Below are 21372 nucleotides of genomic sequence, written 5' to 3'. Positions count from 1 at the left end.
TTCCAAGATAAGAACCTAAGGCTCCTAGCATCCAAAGGGAATTGGGCATTCTAGTGCCTATAAATAAATGAAGAAAAATCACCTACTGTGGAGAGCCCTGAAAAGTACTGTGTTCTGCTGGTCACAGATGTATGAGACTAGGATGGCTCTACTTCCCCCAAACTCTCTTTAGGCACAGAGGAAGGAGCCTGCAAACCCCCTAGGATGCTAGAACCATTGTTTTCACTTGTTTTAAGCTGTGGTGGAACACCATGAGGTAAGAAGCTCTGCAGTCTGCTCAAGAAAGTCACAATGAGGACTTTAAGATAGATAGTAAGACCATCATATTGGTTGTGGGTCACCTCCCAGTGCGATGGACAGGTTGCGGCACAGCCTCCCTGCTAGGGGAGGCCTATTCCAGACCCTGGAATACAGCCTGTTCATGACTAATTTCTTTTAAGACCACCCATTCTAGCTCTGAGATCACCTGCAATTGATCATCTGCAACAAAAGTACTTTGTATTGGAAATCTCTTCCTGGAAAAGCTGTTTGAACATACTGGTACTGTGTTAGTGTCCAAAGGAATATTCTTTACCTTCAGCAGCCAGTGAGCATGCTATGTACAATGCAATGAGATGGGGTACAAGACTGATTAATCTAGAGGAATTCCATATTTTGGCTTTCATTCCCACAGTCTTGGCTATAAAATTTTCTCTATTGTTTCTCTACTATTAGCCTCATTAAATAATCAATGAGGTTTAGATGCTAATGCAATATATAGACTATTCAGATATATGCATGCATGACAGCATTTATGCAAGATTACTGTAATCTTATCCTCTGAAGAGAGCATGAGAAAGTAGAATGGCAGCAAACACAGCAATACAGTAACCTTTTTCAGTATCTTAAATTCAAAATTTATACATTTTTTTAATCATCCTAGTAACATAAGGCATAGCAATTCCAGAAGTTTTTTTATCGTAAGAAATGGTTGAGCTGAACTGTTTCAGGGCATATTCACTTCTGTCATTATCTCTGAACAATATGTACAATTGATTGCTATAGGAATAAAAACCAGGATTATGAAACTTCCTGAAGCCTTTGGAAAGGCTGAATGGAGTGTGTGATAGCAAAATTAGAACTAAGCCTTTATTTTAAAAGAATTTAGTTATTAAAAGCAACAGACCTAATTTCACCTAGTTTTATTCTCCATTGGTGGAACAAAAGATGTCTCTAATTTTCATTACAATTTAAATTTTTTGTACCTTCTCACAATCTTGTGAGTCTGAGAATCCAGTGAGGTGTGTGAATGTAAGGGTTAAACCCAGAGAGGTCTGACACAGTTTATGAGATCCAGACTACCTGAACAGGGATATAGGCGAACCCTTACAGGTATGAAAGCTGAAGCTGCTTCCTTTATGTAACAGTAAAAGGCAACGTGACCTACTTCTCCCATTGGAATGACTTGCCAGGGAGGGTGCAGATGGCATTGCTGTACCTTTGGTGGGGCATCCTGTCCCTTTGGTAGGTAGGGTCTGCTGATGAACAGAAGGTACAGCCTCAGTGTGCCATGCTATAGCTGTCTCTGGCTGAGAAGCAGCTGTTAAGGAGGAGGAGGAGGAAAAAGAAGGGAGAAATGGCAATCAGACCACCATGATTTTATATAATTATCTGGCTAAACAGGTATGCCAAACTATGTGTCTTTTAAGAAATTATTTGGTGCTGTTATTTCTGTTCTATTGAGTTGTATGAACTTAAAATATCTGGGGTTTAGTTTTGTTTTTTTCAGCCAAGTCTTATTCCTATCTAACACCAAGGTTTCTATCTTTTGAAGTATGATGATTTGGTGCTGTAAAATTGTTTTATGCAGTACCTCTGGAAAGCTTTTCCATTTACAAGTAAGTAAGAAAATAGAACAGTTGTAATGTATTCATTGTTTATTCTCAAATTACCTCTTGAGGTGCTTAGTCAACATATTAGAAATTGGTGAATTAAAGTCTCAAACTTATCTTTTTTTTTATGGACAGAGAAAACAGGCCCTGTCCCGGGGTATAATTAGTTGTGTCCGGCACATCCTCCTGGGCAGGGAGATAAACTGCAGTCTCTGCCAGCTGGGGCTGTGCCAGTACCATGAATTAGCACAGCATGCTCCAGAAGCTTCTCTCTCTGCACCAGCATAGCCCAGCGTATTCCCAAGAGGGCACAGGAGGTGAGTAAGCAAGTGGTGAAAGTACAGCAATTGTGAGCCACACAGGCATTTTCCTGGAAAAGCATCCTCTCCAAGTTGCTTCCGAAATCTGTTATTAAAGTATTCTCTACTGAAAGCTAGGAGGTCGTGCTTCGGTCACACTTTTAGGTTGTCATGTAAAGGGATTCTCTTCTTAACTTAGGAAAAGAAATCTACATGACTTAAACTAAGACTCTGCTTGGAGGAGAAATTCTTCCTCTCCTTTCTCTTCCTGTACTTTCATCTCTTGCATAACTGCACACAACTTAAAGCAGTTGTTGGCTGAACACAAAAATGTGTCTCTACATGAGCAAGGAATAAGGGGGACTAGAAAACAAGGTATTCACATCTCTAATTTGAGTCAAAACAATTCTAGCTATTGAAGTAGTGAAAAAGTAGTGAAAAAGTCATAGGCATGTTCTACTAGGATGCAGCAGGTTGCCAATGTTCCGCACAAAATTAAATCTAAGGCAGAAAAATGAAATAAAAATGACAAAAAAAAATGTAAGTTGGAAAAGAGTGAGGGGCAAAGCTAGAGTGTGATACTAACAGGATAAGAATTGTCATATAGAGCCAGATCAAAGATTTTTATCTTAGTGATTGGTGTCTGACTGTGGGAAATAGTAGATGTTGGGAGAGAATGCAAAAACACACACTAATACCCCTCCCAGATCAATCCCCAGATCAGAAAAATAGTCAGAAGAGAGGAAGGTTTTAAACATGTTTGCCCTTTTTTGTCTCAAATTTTTCTTCCATTACTTTCTTCAATCACTTTTTAAACTCAAGTAGATCCTTATATTCACAACACTCTGTGTCAAGGAGTTGAATAGCTTTACCACAAGGACTAGGATGTTTCCCAGGATTTTGGAATCCATCACCTCCTTGTTTCTTTCTTTTGCATCTCTGCACTATTTGTGTGGGAAGAGACTGTGAGTAACAGTGAACCTTTTACATTTGTTTACCTTTCTTACCTAAGATTGTAAGGACTTGAATAATATTTCTCCTTGGTCACCCTGTCTCCAGTCTGAAGACTTCTACCATACCTCATAATTCCTCGAGCAGAGACACTTCAGGCCCTGGCCACCCTTCTCTGAATCTTACTCCTTTCCACCCTGCCTGGTTTGAGATGGAGAACCAGAACTGCTTTTGGTAATCAAAATCTCTCTATGTACCATGGAATTATATGGGATCAGTAATTATATTTTCTGGTTTGTTCCACACTTCTCACTAAATAATTTCTGGTACTTTATTTCTATTGTTTTCCCTGACATTTGAACCAATGTATTTGTACAACTGTTCTGCACCATGTCAGTGTTTCATTTCTGAATTACAGTATTCAGCTGAGAGCCCCTTGTTTTCTGTGTGAAGTTAAGACCCTTACTTCCATGTACTATTTCAGTCCACAGGTTTTTAGAGACTCTACAATAAAATTTGCTCATAAATGGAATTTTTACTGTATTATTTTTTATATATGGGTGTCTTCATACTGCACTTACTCAAGGCTAGATATAATTATTGTGTCTTTTTTATCATGATCTGTTAGTAATAGAAAATGTCCACAGAGATCTGGCAGAAAATTTCCTAGTGGAATAATATGTTACATTAGAAAAAGAGCACTTTAAGTTGTGTTGATTTTATCCATTTCCCCCAGAAAAGTAAATGATATGAGTAGAATATTTTTGTGCCCGTGTCAATTTTTATAACTCTGTCTGCACTGATGTTTAGGCAGAATGGAAATTTTGAGAAGTCAACCATACCAAACCACACTGAGAAACTGGAATTTTTACACTCATAAGATAGATCTTTACTATCAGACATATGGCCTGACAATGCAGGTGAAGATAATCTAATGAACCTGGTTTTCATCTGGACACTACCATGAGAAAATAAGGATCTGTGTCTTTCTAAAAGCATGATCAAATTTGTTGTAGGAGGTATAAGATGTCGTCACGTTGCATAATTGTTATCTGTAGAAAGTTCATCCAGGCAACTCACCCACCAAGGGAGCAGAAGGGAGTAAATAATGCCCAGTGCTTTAAAGTAGGGATTGTTGTGCTTGTCCTTCTGAATGATATTGTGTAAATTAAATGTTATGTTGTTGCAATGACCTTAATACATCTATCCTGTATATTCACTGAGATCAGGACCTAGATGTTCCAGCATTCCAGCTTTCACAGGAAATTTTCTCAACTCCAACTCCAGAAATATTTTTTATTTTCGTTCCTCATGTTTTCAACCAATTATTCTGTTTACTATGATTGCCGTTGTTTTTAATGTGTTTCAAAGGCCTATAAAAATCATTAAATATTAATAATTTTAAAAGTAGCTTTCCTTCATCCCACTGATTTTCTTATTCAGCATTAATGTTCCATTTCTTATTTTCTGATTGTCCTCATCACATCTATATATATCCCGCTCATGCAGACCCAGGGCATGCGTCTGGAGGACATGCACCTGCATGGGGGAGATTACCTTTCTGCATGCCAGATATGCTGGTTTAGATGTGTTGAGTCCTGCTTGGAATATCAGGAGAGGTGGAGAGTCCTGTCAGGAGAGGGGTAGCTGGAAAGGGGGCAGCCCATCTCCCCTGAGCTTGCCCTCACCCAAGGACTGCACAAGAACCTCAGAGATAGGTATATATGTACGTGCAATGTACAAACCCATGCGTATGTATGCATATTTAGTAGGGGTGCTGGCACATATGTATGCACACACATTAGTGTATATATGAATGCACAAGTGTATATGTGTACATACAGGTTGGATACAGATGTATGCGTGTACGCATATGTTGGTATACCTGTGGGCACGAAATCACCACTTAATTATCCTTCGGGAGGAGTTTCCAGCCCGGACACCCAGTCTCCCCACGGCTAGAGGGAGGTGTCCCCTGCCCCTCCGGCCGCGATGTCGCTGCCGGGGCTGAGGCAGAGCCCAGGAGCTCCCCCGGCCCTGTCAGCTGCTGCAGGAGGAGGGAGAGGGACCCCAAATGGAGCACGGCTCCCCTTGAGGCTATTCTTGTTGGGTGTCCACACAGACACAGGTGGGTCCGGGACACTCCCACACACAGCCATCATATGGTCCCTCCTCGCAGGGAAGGGGAAAGAAAGCATTTCCCCCGTTTTGATTTGTAATTGGGAAAGGCTTCAGGCGCAAAGCCTTAAGAGCCTCCTGAAGTGCTTCAGAGCAAAGGTAAATTGACCTCACGATAGAACAGAGAGGTAAAACAGATTTGCCCGCTACACGAGTACAGAAAGGGTCAGTGGCCCATCAGTCCCTGTGTTGAGGCGCGCGAATAATCCCAGGGAATGATCTCCACCAGCCCAGAGACGGGGCTGCCTTTGTCTCTCCCCCTCCGGGCGGCAGCGGGCTCTTGCCGAAGGGGCGAACAAAGGAAAGAAAGCTCTGTCACCGCAGCCGTGCCCGTACAGAAGGTGCCCGGCGCCCCTGCCCGGCCCGAGCAGGCTCCCCTGAAGGGGACGCTAAATAATTGATCATAATCGATTGCCTGCGTGCATTGGGAAGCGAAAGCAGGCGCATCCCTTCCTTGCAGCCTGCTCCTTCCCCCATTTGCGCTGTAATCCTATTCCACCATGTGCAGATAGATGAAGGGACGTAATTCAGCCTTCAGGCCTGGGCGGGGTTCTCGCCGTTTAATCTTTTCCTTTCTCTTCCCTTCTCTGCTTTCTTCCCTCCCCGCCCCCCTTTCCGTCTCCCAGGCCCTGTGAGGTCAGCTCATGAATATTGCTTCATTTTCCTGAGAGGCTCTGGCAGCGGCGGGTACCTCGTGTGCGGTGCCCGGCTCTCCGTGCATGCATTTCGCCAGCCGGGCAGCGGACAAAGTGGTGGTGAGTAATGCAGATGCTTTAGATCCAAGCCTTTTTTTTTTCCCCTTCTTCTTTTCTATTTTTTTTTTTTTCCCTGCAAGGAAATATTATTCCTGATTCAGATGCATCAAACCCGCCAGGTATGAGAGGAGACCTTCAAAAATCCTCTCCGCTCCTTTAAACCAGGACAAAAGGCAGAAGCGCTCCCAAATCTTAAGCCGCGTTTGCGAATTCTCGGCGGGGCAGAGGAGGGCGCCCGGTAGGACGAAAGGACCAGGGTCGGGGAGATGCCCTGCCCGAAGTTCCGGGCACGGGATATCCCCGCGCCGGCCCGTGGAGCCACCGGACTGCTCCCTTTTGTTGCTTCCATTTATTTACCCCTTTTTTCCGCCTGGACAGCTGTTCCCGACAGGAAAACCTGCGGAGACGCCGCGTCCCGGCGCCACGTGGGTTAGCCTCTGGGGAGAAGGTCGAGCTGCGGAGTTTTGTGAGGACAGAGATTTCGGACTTGGTCTCAAACGGGGCTTTCGTTGTGCCAGCTAAAAATATATATAAATGCATGGTATAGATATATATTTATCTAAAATATATATCTATATATAGGTATATAGTTATCTAAAATCAGCCAACTTAACCGTAGGCGGTAGCCGAACTTGCATTTTGGGGCATGCAGAGTAGGGGTTGTTTTCTGGCAGGTCGCGGTTGAGTCTGATGTCTTAGTTGCAGTGAAAGTTCCCTAAAAGATTCAGGTACAGCGTAGGGTTCCCGATGATTAATTGGAATTACATTTCTTCTATTTCATACCTATATAGCTCCAAACAACGGTGGGGTGGGAATTCTGTTTGTGGTGGCCAAGAGAAATGCAAAGCAAATCTTTTATAAAGTGTTGTCATACAAGTTTTATAGCTCTACACTCCCATGCTTTTTTTTGTTCTTCTTTTACTAATTAATGCTTGGGAAGTGTCTGCCAAATTGTGTCATTTTGAGCATTAATTTCCAGAATATTGGTTTAAATCAGGTTATTAATGACAGTGCATTTGAGAGGAAATGAGGTACTCCTGCCAGTGAGAGCAGAGCAAACACAGCCTCATTGTCTAGTATGTTCCAGGGAGTAAACCAATTGTCAGAGCACGGTGTAGTCTCTGCATTGATTTTGCCCAGTAGTGCTTCTTTCCTTATTTCCCGTTCTAGCAGGGAATGGTTAAGCCATGTTCTAGGTGGGAATGGGCAGGCCATGTTAGGAATGCTGTCATTTTTGCCGTTGCCCGTGTTTTCTCCCTAAGGAGAGTTGAATAAAGGGTGTGTGAAAACAGTTTGTGGATCATAGCCATTATTTTCAGAATATATTTGGGACATTAGCCGCATGATATGGTTTTTAACAGCCCTTTTTCATAATCTGTTGTGATCATGAAAACTCTGGTTGTGTCATTATAGGAGTAAATTGCCAAGTGAGCATCCTTCAGAGAATGCCACATAACATTTTGCTCTGGGTGAGGGTGCATTCATTGCTTCCTCTGTTTTGAAAATCTGCTGGAGCGATTATGTCTGAGTCCTAAATAACCTATCGATCTGCATAACTGATAACAAATATGAATTGGTCTAAATTCTGGCATAACAATCTGAATAACAATCTGGGGCGAATGTGTGTTTAGAAGCTGATTGCAGAACCCCTTTCCTTTATGACCCTCTATTCCCGAGTCACCTTGCCCCGGAAGAGTCGCTGTCAAAGCTGAAGGGAAATCTGTAGTCGTTTCCACGTGTGCAGCCCTTTGTACAGTAGCTTTCCCCCACTCGGCTGTGATAGACACTGGGACGAGGCCTTTTAGCAGGCAGACAGCTGCATCAGCAGCCCAGGCTTGGTGGTGAGGACAAGGGAGAGGGAAGTTTGCGCGTGGAAGGAAATTCATCCTTGCTGTGGCGGCTCGGCGGGGGAAGGCTCGGCGTCAGGGCTGGGGAAACGCCCCTAGTGCAGGCGGAGTGGGAACAGGTCTGTCTCGGCCGAGCCCTTCGGGCCCTTCCATGAGCCGCTCCGGCTGGCTCTGGGCTGCGGCCTCGGCCGGATTCTCCCCGGCCGCTCCGGGGGACCGCTTCGCCCGCAGGTGGGCGCGGGTCAGGGCTGGGGGCGGCGGGGAGCGGGCAGGCTGGCTCCGCCGTGCTCGGGAAGCCCGTCTCCCCGTGCTCGCCGTCCCCACCCCGACCGCTTCTCCTGATCTCCTCCCCCAGCTCTCGGGGCGGCGGCGGAGGAGGCGGAGGACACCGCCGGTGATGGACGCGTCCCCGAGATAGCCGCCGCCATGAGCCAGCCGCCTGCAGGGGGCGCCGCCGCCGCCGAGCCGCGCCTGCATCCCGAGGGCAGCAGCGGCAGGAAGCAGCCGCGGGCATCCTCGCCGGCCCGGGCCCGCGACACCGCCCCGCGCCCGCCGCCCAGCGCCGCCAAACCCGCGCTCGCCGCCGCCAAAGCCGCCTCGGCGCGGCCGCCGCCCGGCCAGGCCTCCCGAGCCGCCCGCGGCCGCGGCACCGAGAGGCCGGCACGGGGAGCTGTCCAGCCCGGCGCCGGTGCTGAACCACCGCCCGCCGCCGTCGGGAGAGGAGCGGCCGCCGCCGCCGAGGAGCCGCTGCCGCCGCCGGGCGCCGCCGAGGAGGCGCCCCCTGCAGGGGGCGGCGGGGGCGAGCGGGAGGGGGCGGCGGCGCCGCCGCCCAAGCAGTGGCGGGGGAAAGCGGGGCGGTCCCCGCTGAAGGGCGCGGGGGAGGCGGCCCCGGCGCCTCCATCTTCCTCGGGCGCGGGGAAGGGCCGCGGTGCGGCGGCGGGCGGCGGCGGGTACTGGAAGGAGGGATGCCTGCAAAGTGAGCTCATCCAGTTCCACCTCAGGAAAGGGCTGGCGGCGGCCGCCCAGATGCAAACCAAGGGCAGCAACCACAGCAGCGGCAGCGCTTCCTCCGCTGCCTCCGCCGCCTCCGCGGCCGCCGCCCCGGCCGAGCCTCCCCCGGCCGCCTCCGCCTCCTCGCCCGCTGCCATGGCGGCGGCCGGGGCGGAGGGGCTGCGGCAGGGCGAGACGGAAGGCGACGGCAGGAGCTGCGGCCCCGAGGGCGCCCTGAGCCCCCACCTGCAGGAGGAGATGCAGGAAGAGATGGAGAAACTGCGGGAAGAGAACGAGAGCCTCAAGGTGAGGGGCCGGGGCGGCGGCGGGGGTGGGGGAGAAGAACCGGGGCCGAGCGGGAGCCGGGCTGCCTCCCGAAGGGAGGACCATCCCAGCCTCCCTCCCTCTCCGCAGGAGCGCTGGAGGCAGCGTTAAGATGGCTCTGTCGTGGGGCGTACGGGCAGTGCCACTTCCCTGCTTCGTTGCGGTGCTTATAATGAGCTGGATTGTATTTACATGCCGTCCCTGTGGGGTGGAGCTCCATTTTGGCTGCCTTCCCCTATACGTGCTGACATTTGTGCTTCTGACCCACCTGTTGCATCTCTGTCCCCTTCTTGCCCCTGTGCTAGAACGAGATAGATGAGCTGAGGACAGAGATGGATGAGATGAGGGACAGTTTCTTTGAGGAGGATGCTTGTCAGCTTCAAGAAATGCGCCATGAACTGGAGCGAGCCAACAAGAACTGCCGGATCCTTCAGTACCGGCTGCGCAAGGCTGAGCGCAAGAGGCTCCGCTACGCCCAGACCGGAGAGATCGACAACGAGCTCATACGCAGCATGGAGCAGGACCTCAAGGTACAGCCGTGAGCAGGTGTCAAAGGGAAGGGAGCGTCTCAGATGGAGACTCAGCTGTGCTCTTGGTCCTCATGACTCAGGCATTTCCATCCATTCCACTGTGCACTCCATGCAGCTCATGGAATAGCAATGGCCAAGCAACTCTTGGTAATAGGAGCCCTCACTGTGTGTAGATAGGTTATTTTCAGCTTCAGTCCTATCATTTTTTGTAAAGGTGATGTGCAAGGAGTGACTCAAAAGCAAGTTAGGAGCTAAAGTTTTTGGACTCTTTATGATGAGTGCAACACATACCCTTCCACTGCAAAATTAAGCCAACCTCACCAAGCATCCCCATTGACTTTGAAGGGATTTTGTCACTCTTTAGTGAAAGATTTTGGGGGCAAGCAGATTGAATACTTGCAGTCACAACACTAAATCCTTACTCTGTTGTCGTCAGTAAAAAAAACTGCTGTTATGCTCAATGAATCCAGGGTTTCTCATATCCACCTGAAACCTTAGACAAAACCCATCAAGTTTCAGTGTGTCATCAATTGCATTTCATCCATAAGATCTGAATGAACCACAGCCCATTGCTGAGGAAAAGTTTCAGTCCTTGTTTAAAGATTGTCCTTGAAAAATACCCATCATCTCCATTCTGGATTGGTCCAATTACAGAGGAAAAAAACCCTTTCTTGACATGGAAGTTTTAATTTCTGCTTCCATTCACTAGGTATTGAAGGACTCCTGCTGAAACATTCTTCAGTTGACTGGTCTCCCATGGAAGTGCAGACCTCTATATAGCAAATGTGAGCTTTATTGGCCACACTTTTGCCTGGGACTCTAGTTACTTATGTCACAGGGACTCTGTGGGCTGCAGTTTGAAATGTGAATTTAATGTATGATTACAAACAAGGTTATTTTTTAACTTCATTCTGATAAATATGAAGTATGAAGAGTATGTTATTCCCAGGCCTGGTTTGGATCACCTTTTCTGAAAGTTTTTAAGCTTGTCATCATTATTATTAAAATTCCTATTTGATAGTCCTTTCTTGTGCATATTCAAAACCCACGTTTTCTGTTGTGGCTGTGACAGTTCTGTAACTACTGTCCCATGTTCTATAAATACTGTCCCAAGCTGCCCATGTGGTTCTTGGCAAAATAGAATCTCACTGATCAGAGGCAAAATCACCCCCTTTTCATGGGGATTTCTGTTCGAAACAAGGGATATTTTGCACACTTAGCATGATACTTAGGTGACTGATATTGCAGGCAGAATTTGAAGGCGGGCCTTCATATCCCAAGTGAATTGTGATTCCAGTTTATAGAGTTGGCTTCTTTGTTGGCTGAGTTACTCTTATTAGCAAGTCATACACACGTAGGCTGGGGAGGGAATTGTTGAGAGCATCTCTGCTGAAGTGCTTGTCTGCCAATATAGGTGATAGAAGCTAAGGCCTTGGATTTAGCTGGACAAAGAGCTTGATTTAATTAGCATTTCTCCCATGTGTTTCCCAGTGTGACTGACTCTTTGGAAAGGAGCAGTGTTCTTGCAGAGTGTTCTCACCGTTCACAAATGTGTTCTGCTTTGGAGTAGGGATGAATGTTTAATGCCAAATTTCTGCCTAATAAGAGTTCTGGGTGCTGGCTAACCATAATTATAACTCATGTGTAGTTTTCTTTAGTGTTTCCAAGTCCTTTTCTGAAGAAAGACCATCCAAATTGACACTGTTCATTTTGCATTGCTCATTTTACAATATATTGGGGAGCTTGATCCTTCAGAGATAGTCTTGCAGAGAGCTGTATTAAAATGTATCTTACATATGCCTATATTAAAATGTATCTTGCATAAGTGAGTCCCATTTACCATGTGATCTAGAATGCTCTGTATTTTTTCCTGCATTAATAGTCACTCCACCAAATTTTGTTTCAAAAAATTAGCTACCAGTAATGATATTACAATCTGGTTTTGTTTACTGATCCAGACTATATCTATAGACTGAAGAGAGGTTCTGTTTAGGGTGCTGTTTTAAATATCCCCCATGATTTTCCATTTACTTTGGTGGGACAACCAGATGAACAGTTTAATACTAAGGGTAGGAAAAGACATCAAGCTAAAGCCCTGTGGTGTGTTTCTCAGCTCATTCTGCAGTCTCTTTGGACTATGGTTATAATTGAAATTCCCCTCCACTCACTCTTTCTGTTGGGCATTATGTGTCTTGAGTGCGTGTGCAGTGGGGGAGGTTATTGAATGATCTGGTGCTACACTGCAGTGTTGTATCTGTAATTCACACACACTGGGTTTCTTGTCAAGGGAGGCTGAGTCACTAGCTGCTGCTGATTTCTGATAGATTGGATCTTTCTAGATGCTGGCTTACAGTTATTATTTTTTTCTCTAGAGTTTTTTTATGTCAAAGAACTTCTGACATACTAACAAAAAGATGGTTTGAGTGAAAGCCATGAAGGACAGCTCGCTGAACTCCCCTAGCTAATGCTAAGTAGGATTAATTATGCTTTCCAGTGTTCTAAAAATGGGAGGAAATGAGGCTTTTCAAACTATGTGTCTGTGTCTAAATCACCATCAGCACAGTGATTAGTGTATATTTAAATATTTTTGGTGTGTGATTATAGTTTCTGGTGGTTTCACAAAATATAGTGCAAGTGGCTTGCAGGGCAAGATTCTCACTACTTTTCCTGAGGAAGAGGAATTAGATCTTGTCATATGCCTTTTAACTCTATTCCTGTGAAAATGCATAAAAAACCCCAAAGAACCAAAAACCTTAGTGTTCATTTTCACTGAAATTATTGGACGTCATTTGTGTGAGCACAACATCAGTAAAAAAGTTGTTTGTTCGTATTTTAATGTTAAAATGAGCCAATAGTAGTAAATATTTTCATTAATTGTCCACTGAGGAGAGAGAAACTAGCAGAGTCAAAATAAACATGTGTCCATCTGTGGTCACAGGTAGACACAGGTAGGTAAGGCCCAGAGAAGACAGGCCCTGCTTTTAGATGCTGTTGCACATCAAGTATTTGAAGGGCATGTGCTTTAGTGCAATGAAAAGCGTAAGCTGGCTGTGGTTGAGAGTAGATAGATGATGTGCTGTCTCCAAAAATAGTCAAGATCCTGTTTAGCTGTTGATGTCACAGAACCTAAGAAGGAGTTGGGGTTTAATATCTGATGTTTCCAGTGAAGCCCATAGGGATAACATACCACTTTTTGGAAGGAATTGGCTTGAATTTAGAATTATTTAAAATTCTGTCTGTGGATGTCCTTGTCTACCTGTTTCCTTACATGCCTCTCTCTTCCATCAAAACATCCAGAATTAACTTCTAAATGGTTGCTTAGGCACTAAGCACTGCAGCAATAATTTTTTTTTTTAACCTTTCTTTTGATATACCATTTCATTTAGGTTGCAAAAGATGTATCGGTGAGACTTCATCATGAGTTAGAAAATGTGGAAGAAAAACGTACTATAACAGAAGATGAAAATGAAAAATTAAGACAGCAGCTTATAGAAGTTGAAATTGCCAAACAAGCACTACAGAATGAACTGGAAAAAATGAAAGAGGTTAGTGATGTTATTTACTTCTACACCAATTATTTTAAGATCTTAGATTCTTATTATAGAACTGGTTTTCTTCTACAACTTGTTTTGGGGGCAAACAATATGGCAGTCAAAAGTTGGAAATTGCAAGGAATGCTAAAGTACAACTTGATGATTGCAAAGCTGAGAAGAAATGAAAATATTTGGTGTTTTCTAGGCAAAACAGGAACCAAGTGGTACCTTTTTTTTCTCTCTCTACTAGGAGGAAAATGTGGAACTAATGGTAACAAGAGTTCAGAGACTTTGTTACATTTTACCTACATAAATATTTATACAGAAACTGTGCTCAAGTGTGTAAGAGTTGTCTAACTTTACAGATGATGTTTCCCACAGGTTTTTTGTGACCAGTAGCCAGTAGTTTTTCCCTTGCTAACTACTACTAGAGACAAGTAGGCACACTGAGACTGGGGATCTAGCCACCTCCCCATCTTGTTCAGTCATGCTCTTTGGAGTATTGGGAAGTGAGAGACTCTACCTGGCTTTTCAATCTACGCATAATTTTTCATTGTATCTAATTAATCTTCAAAATTACTCCAGCTGCCATTATATAGATGTAAGATACTGTGCCATTAAGTAAGCAGAAAATTGCATTACAGCTGTAATAGCCAGGCTGACAGAGATAACAAAGCAGCAATGAAAGGAGAAACTGTTGACTAAGAGTGACTTCTCAGAAGAGATTTTAAAAACATCTCTCCTGTTTCCTGCTCAAGATTTAAAATTCATGCCCTCGATTTTCACTTTTAGGAATATACCCAGTAGGAACACCAGTGTCTTCTTTGATCTTGTATGAAGCAGAAGAGATGTATTTCAGTTGTCAAAAAAGGCAGGAAATTTTCAGTTGTATGATGTTAGAGCATTTTTGGGAACTGCAAATGAGTCCTTTAAGTGATGTAGTATTAAAAATATTCAAATGGTTTTTTTACAGTAACTGAATTTCTAGCATGTTAGTTGATGTTAAACAGGTGGTTTGTTCCACCTTCTGCTGCCTTCCCAGATAACTGCTGATTTTAAAAGGGCATGAAAAAAATCTAAGCCGTAGTTAGGTCTCCCGTCATCTCACTGAAACTTTCGCCTTCTGTTTTCTCTCTGGTTACTGCCATTAAATAGGGCATGGTTTCCTGGACTAGCCTCTTGATGAGAGTATGATCTTTCTGTAATTATCCTTATAACTTGTCTTTAAGATTGGCTTTACTCCAAGTTTTTTGTTATTCTTCTCCATTAGACTCTACTTTCTTTCAGGTTCTCATCTCTGGTTCCTCCTTCTCTCTAATAGGTTATGCTGCTATAAAATTCTTTTGCCTTTCTTTTTTGAAGCATCTTCAGATTGCAGTGATGTTCAGTGGCAATTTAATAGCTTGTGTTCTTTGATACTAAGCTAGTTAATGGATTTCTTCATCCCTGTCATCACTAGTCACTTTCTTCTTGTGGCTCCTCCCTCTGGCCCACAATGCAGAACTACGATTCTGTTGCTTCCACACTGCTCTCCACTTCTTTCTTTGTCTTAAGTGTTTAGCCATTTCTGGTTTAGCTGTTGGTATCAATGAAAGGGTGCTGGAGACTCCAGAAGAGATGGTGTCGTGTTCAGGGTCTCTGTTACACAAGAATGGTTTTCATGAAGCTGAAGCAGATGGATGATTCCCAGTGGCACTGAACGGGGGCACTGAGCCAGAATGAAAACGTGAAGTAAGACTTGACACCTTAGCAGGGGTGGAGTGGACAAAGAGTCAGAAATACAGCCTTATACTGAAGTAGGGAAAACTGCTTTGCACAGTCATTATATGTGTCATCATAATTAGGCAGGATTTATGTATTTCAAATAGGCTACTGAGCTGCTTTCAGCAGGTGAATGCTGCTTTTCAGGCCACGACTTTCAGCACAGCATGGGGGAAGTTGGAGGATAGTTGAAGAGGTGCAAATCAGACAAAAAACAAGTTTGAAGCAAAGCCAAATTACTGTACCCTTTGCAAATAAACCATGACTTGGGAGACCCATGGAAACATGCTGGTGAAGAATACTAAATCTTATAGAATTGAAATTTAGAATTTGTGAAGAGGCTATGAAAATGTTAATACAAAAAAACCCCATGAAAACAGCTGAAAGCAGTCTGCATTAGAATTTTTCCACGACAAATAATTTTTCTTCTCTGACAATTGAAGGTTTCATGCATTTAAAATGTCATTGTCAGATAGTCATAATGTTAATTTTCTGTTTGCTTGTGAGTTATTTCCTCTAATTTCATGGATTTACAACCCTTTCTCGTTTCAATACAGCCATTATAACCAATGGAACCTCCTGCTTAAGGGACTTCTACTCAGCTTAAATTGAAATACGGGGAAAACTTTTTGTTTGGATTGTGATCTTTGCTTTATTGAGCTTAGAATAAATGGGAAAGTATCTCTCTAAGGACAAAGAACCATTTTTGTTTCACAACATAGTAAAAATGCTTGGAGATGTAATGATTGATTTCTGTACTTCTGTCATCAGATGTACTGCAGAAACCCAAACCTTTCTGTTCTTAAAATCTATTTTTGTACAACTGCCATGTGAAATTTCTTATTCTTTTATAATGAACAGTGTGAGATAGCAGAGAATTAAAATAACACTTAATAGAAAATGTAAGAAGGAAAGCAAATTTTTTTTGTAGGTAGTCTCTAGGGCAGGACCAAAGCCAAAGTTCTCTGTGTGGATTCTCTGTTGTTTCAAAAATAATGGAGACTTGACTGAAAACATGTAGAAAAGATAAAAGCTAGCAGATGTGTTGGTTTAGAGTAAAATCTGGAGTTCTCCAGTGTACATTTGGGTGAATACAGACATGTGAATGTATTTGTCCATTAATATAAAGAGGTAATTGCTGTTTGCCTTCTTGATTTGGAGCTTTTGGGAAAAAAAAAAAAAAAAAAGATAAATTCTACATCAAATTAGAAATTGTTGTTGATGGCAGCAGAAGCTTGCAAACATCCAGGATTTGGAAGGTGTTCCAGATATGGATACATTTTCTGAGTTGTCTTTTTCATACATGAGTTGTTTTTCTTTTCAGTCCCCCAGACTGCAGCTATTTGATTGAAAGTTATTCCTAGATATGTCCACACAGACACCCAAGGTTTTTAATCTTTGTTGGTTTTATTTGTAGCAACTGCAGCTGATTTTGTCTTTAGTATTGGTTGCTATCAACTGTGATGCTTTTTGGGAAGCCGAAAGCAAAGTAGAGGAATTGTTTCCTATCAGAAAAGATAAACCAACATTATGTAGGTAGACATAATTTTTCAGATATTAAAAAAATTAACATGCTAATAGTAATGAACATGTAGTTCATTGATTAATTAATTAATTATCTTCCATTAATATGTTGCTAACAGGTAAAGCCTGGCTAATGCTTGCAGACCTTTCTGTTACCATGACCTGAAAATGAATTTGCTGTAGCTATGCAGCGAGCACCCAGTTAGCTGTGCTTTGGTGGTTCATTGTGAGAGAAATGAAGTAGGGGGAAAATCTGATAGATGTACTGGACCCTGGGATTTACAAATTCTCGTTGCAATGCAGACATGCAATTGCAAGAAGCCCAGTGTTTTTTGGGGACATGTGTCTCTGGATGGATACAGATTGCTCTGCTACTGCTCCAAGCTGGGCAGATGCAAGACAGCCACTTCAGGGTAATGCTGTCAAACCACCATTTTCTTCTTCTAAGCATAGACTTTCAGTTCAGATGCAGAACCTGTGATAACAATGGCATGTGAACCAGAGATGTCTTTTGTCCCTTCAGTTCAGACTGCAGGCAGAGGAGTCTATCCCTATGTGGATCTATGTTTTGCTGTTGTGGTGCCTGCCTTATCAATCTGGTTCATACACTGCATGGAAATGGAAGAAAGCAACAGGATCTGGGGAACTGGGCACTGGAGCTGGGGGAAAGAATCTGAGTTCTGTTCCTTATTTTAACACTAACCTGCTGTGGGATCACAGGAAAGTAATTAAACTTTTCTGCTTACTCCTGCAACCTTTGCCTGCCCTGTTTAAGCACAGATTAGCTCTTTATACATCTCTGAGTGTTCAGGCTGCATATACATCAGAAAGATGGATAGAAATTTCACCACAAAAGCTGCTATAAAAAAACCCCAGACAACTCCAAATTCCTCCCCCCTCAACCCTGCAAAAAAACAACCAAACAAAAACAACAATAAAAACTAACAAACAAAAAACCCAAAAAAAACCCCCAAAAAAACAAACCACCAAAAAAACACCTCAAACCAACAAACCCACACTGCAGGAGGTCTGGTAAGATTCTGTCCCAGTCCCCCTGATCACCAATATCAGCTTGCCTCGCTTTTCTAGGATGAAAATCCAGTATATATTCTTTCTTGTAACCCTTTCTTTCTTTAAGTCCCTTCTCCTGCCATTTAACCACATATTTCAAGTCTTTCTTCTGTAACTCACAGTCTCACATTCTCCAGATTCTTTCACTTAATCTTGATCCAGTATGTATGATCTTCTCCTCCTTCTCCTTCTCCTTCTCCTTCTCCTTCTCCTTCTCCTTCTCCTTCTCCTTCTCCTTCTCCTTCTCCTTCTCCTTCTCCTTCTCCTTCTCCTTCTCCTTCTCCTTCTCCTTCTCCTTCTCCTTCTCCTTCTCCTTCTCCTTCTCCTTCTCCTTCTCCTTCTCCTTCTCCTTCTCCTTCTCCTTCTCCTTCTCCTTCTCCTTCTCCTTCCTTTCTTTATCTTTTTTGCTTTTTCTTGTTTTCTCTTTTTCTTTTTTTCTCTTTCTCCTTTCTTCTCTGTTTCTTTTTCTCTTTTTTTATTTTTCTCTTTTTCTTGTATGTCTGATAGCAGTGGTTGTTTTGCTGTCTTCTAAGTCCCAGTTGTGTCCTTCTCTCCCTCCATTCCTTCCTTCCCTGCATCCTTCCAACTCTTCATGAGTGTCCAGTCTCCTCTCTGGATTTCAAGAGTTTTCTAGTTCATTTTGCTCTTATTCTGACTGAAATATATTATCCCTATTTCTTAGCTACAGCTCCTATCTGCTGTGAAATTTTTACTTTTCCCATGGTTCCTCCACCCCCTCATGCAAATGTCAGCTTCCTTGGTTTGTTCTGTTCCTTTCCTGGTTTCCAAGCCTTAGCTCTTCATTTTTGCATCTAGACTGAGAGCAGTGGAGGATCATTTGCTGTGCTAGGAAACAGCAACTGTACCACTCTGAGCACCTGAAGGAAGGTTTCTGGTTCTAATGCCTGGCTTCAGCTTTATCCAGACCCTCATGGGACAACAATTGAAAGACTAGTTAGGCTTTGCCTTCTGGCCCTGGAGCTGGAGCGTAATCTGTCAGCTGGAGAAAATGTGCAGATTGATTGCTGGCAGTGGGAGAGGGTGAGGTAATTCATAAATACTGAATTTTCAGCAATTCAAACTGGTAAACTCAAATAATTACCTGGTAATGTATAGGAATGAAAAATTTCTAAAATATTATGTCATCCTTGTGATGAATTAGGAAAGCATGAGGTATACATTGTATATAAACAGAAAAATGTTTTCAGGAACACAGACATATTGGAATGTCTCAAGAGAACAGTTGATAGAATAATTTGCTATGAGCAAGCAAGAATATTCTCATCTTAAAAAGAGCTGAATAATTTGCTGAAATTTCCCAAAATATTAACATTGTTGGTAACTTATCCCAGGACAGATGGAAATGGTATGGAAAATCTTCAGTGCTTAAAATATAATGAGGTTGCAAGAAACTGGAAACAAGTCTCATAAAGAGTGGTGGTTTGCAGCATTTCCAACAGGCAAGGCAACCCTATCCAACAATAACATTATATATTTGGAGGCTTTCAGAACTCCTTGCCTTGTACTTGGCTTGGTCCCTTCTCTCAGTACCTTAAACTTCACCATCTCACAGTCAGTGCTGCCAGTGCTACCATTGGCCATCAAACCTCTGACCAGTGATTCCTTGTTTGCAAGAGATCTATCAAAGTAATTGCCATAGCTGACTTATTAATCACCTGTGGCAAGCAAACATTCAGTCCATTGCAGAAATCATGTGACTGCCAGTTGTCTGAAAAATGCTTCGTCTATTTCCCCTTGTGCATCAGATGAGCAGTAGCAGACACTCCAGAGGGTGCTCCTCTCTCCTCTGATTGCTGTCTGCAGCTCACGCTGGCCCATCACCTGTCACAGGACAACACCAAACACAACTGGACTGCTCTTGTGTGTACAGCACAACCCTTCTTCCTCACCTTTAGAGTTTTCATCAATCCCTTGCTGCACTCCAGGCATGTGAGCTATCCTGACAGGTCTCTGTGATTCCAGTGAGGCCATAACTACATGGATGTTCATGGATTTCTGGCTTTTCTTTGTTGCCCATGCTGCATGCATATGAATCACTGGGGAATAATACTTGGTTGTTCTGGTTTGAAAAGGAAAGTTTAAGTCTCCTCCATCATGCTGTCTCCCAAGCACACCATAATTGCACCTCATATTTTCATTTTTCCTCAGAGTTAGAACCTCATTTCAAACAGCTGGTAATGGAGGGAACAAGGTTGAGTATAGTGAGGTGAGAGACTGCTGTAGCTGCTCGTCCTCACAGGATCAGTGCAGTAAGTGGAACTCTTTGGAGAGTTACAGTAATTTACTTGCTCCTGGCACCAGGTGGCAGCAGGGGAGGATTTAATAGGGCTCTCACAAGACCAGTTCCTTCCTCTGTCTTTTGGAGTATCCAGTACTGAGTCTATCAGTAATGCTTTTATCAGCAGTACCTTTAAGCAGAGGGTTTCTGTGAGCTGGGATTTCAGGTTGTTGTTTCATGAAAATTAAATCTGTTTTGATGAAGAAAACAGGATAGTTATAGGACTTTTAAAAAAGAGATGAGAAACAAGTTTGCCCGGGTTTGTACAGGAAAAAGAAAGAAAGTCCTCTATCTCCAAGCACAGCTCAGTGATTTCTAAGCACCACATCCCAGCAGATACATAACCTCCAGTCAGACTTGCTTGTGTGGTATTCTGTTACTTTTGGTATCTTGCCCAAGTATTTTGTTCCTTTAAAAACAGTACTTAGCAGAGATGCTATTCATAACCTGTGAGGGTGTGATTCTGACATACTTGCTCAGAGCACACTGCGATTTCACAGGGACTGGGATAAGCAGAGTTTGCTTCGATATGGTTCTTCAAATATGAGAAAATAATCATAATGGTGAAAGAAAAAGAAACAGAATCTGTTGTAGTAATTATCTGAAAATGTCACGCCATAAGCAGGAAAAAAAAGTGTATTTGAGAAGCAGCTGGCACTCAAACTTTGTAAAATTAGATTTTAATTTTGTATCAGCCATAAACAATTCACATGAGCCATTTGTTTCAAGAGAGTTAGTCAAAATTGAATATGAACAGTCTGATGGTCAATAATAATGTATTCCAAAACATAGATAATACATAGGGAATTATTTCAAAGGAATAAAGCTCCATAAATACCTTATTGTGAAGAGATTTTGTGAGTAAAGGTGCCTGGAAGGGATATTTTTCAGTCATTGAAGTTGGTGTGCTGCTCTGTGAATTTCTATTGAATAGTCTGAAAATTTACAAGGATGTGTAAAAGGAGTGGCAGGGTTGATGGCTGATTGGCAAGTAATAATGAATGAATGGCAGCTGTAGTGAAAAAGTTTATATCTGGAATGGGTTTAAAACAGAAACTAATTTAGCCATCACAAAATACTGATCAGTTCTTTTGAATCTGTAAACATAATGCTGCTACACTGATTTCATGGGGACATGAGAGTTCTTTCCTTGTGTCAGAATCTTATTTTATTTTCCTTCAGCTGTGTGAGAGATAGCAACCTTAGATTTACCAGCTTTCTTGTCAAAAGAGTTACTGATATTACCCATGGTCTTCTGGTAAAATTAGAGTCACCTTGCAGTAAGGTGTATTTTAAAGGAAAAAAAAAAAGTAATGACCATCTTAAAAAAAATAAAAACCTAAGTAGAATGGAAACATAGAATAAAACCTGAGCTTCCAAACACATAGAAACTATGCTTTACAGAAAGGACATCAGTCCCAACGTTCTGGTCTCAAGCA

The 21372-nt window shown here is 43.2% G+C and overlaps 1 protein-coding gene across 1 annotated transcript in view; it reads left to right on the top strand.

Moving 5' to 3' along the window:
* The first annotated feature begins 5113 nt into the window (after positions 1–5113).
* SOGA3 (SOGA family member 3) overlaps positions 5114–21372 on the top strand; it is a 31142-nt gene continuing 14883 nt past the window's right edge. The window contains exons 1-6 of the mRNA XM_058835703.1: positions 5114–5249; positions 5926–6054; positions 6433–6483; positions 8257–9197; positions 9521–9745; positions 13132–13290. Coding sequence (XP_058691686.1) covers positions 5114–5249; positions 5926–6054; positions 6433–6483; positions 8257–9197; positions 9521–9745; positions 13132–13290 — 1641 coding nt within the window. The remainder of the gene's footprint in view (positions 5250–5925; positions 6055–6432; positions 6484–8256; positions 9198–9520; positions 9746–13131; positions 13291–21372) is intronic.

Source organism: Poecile atricapillus, chromosome 3 (assembly GCF_030490865.1).
Source record: "Poecile atricapillus isolate bPoeAtr1 chromosome 3, bPoeAtr1.hap1, whole genome shotgun sequence".
NCBI lineage: Eukaryota > Metazoa > Chordata > Aves > Passeriformes > Paridae > Poecile > Poecile atricapillus.
The sequence above is the reverse complement of the archived record's forward strand: the minus strand, read 5'-3'. Positions and strand labels throughout refer to the sequence as shown.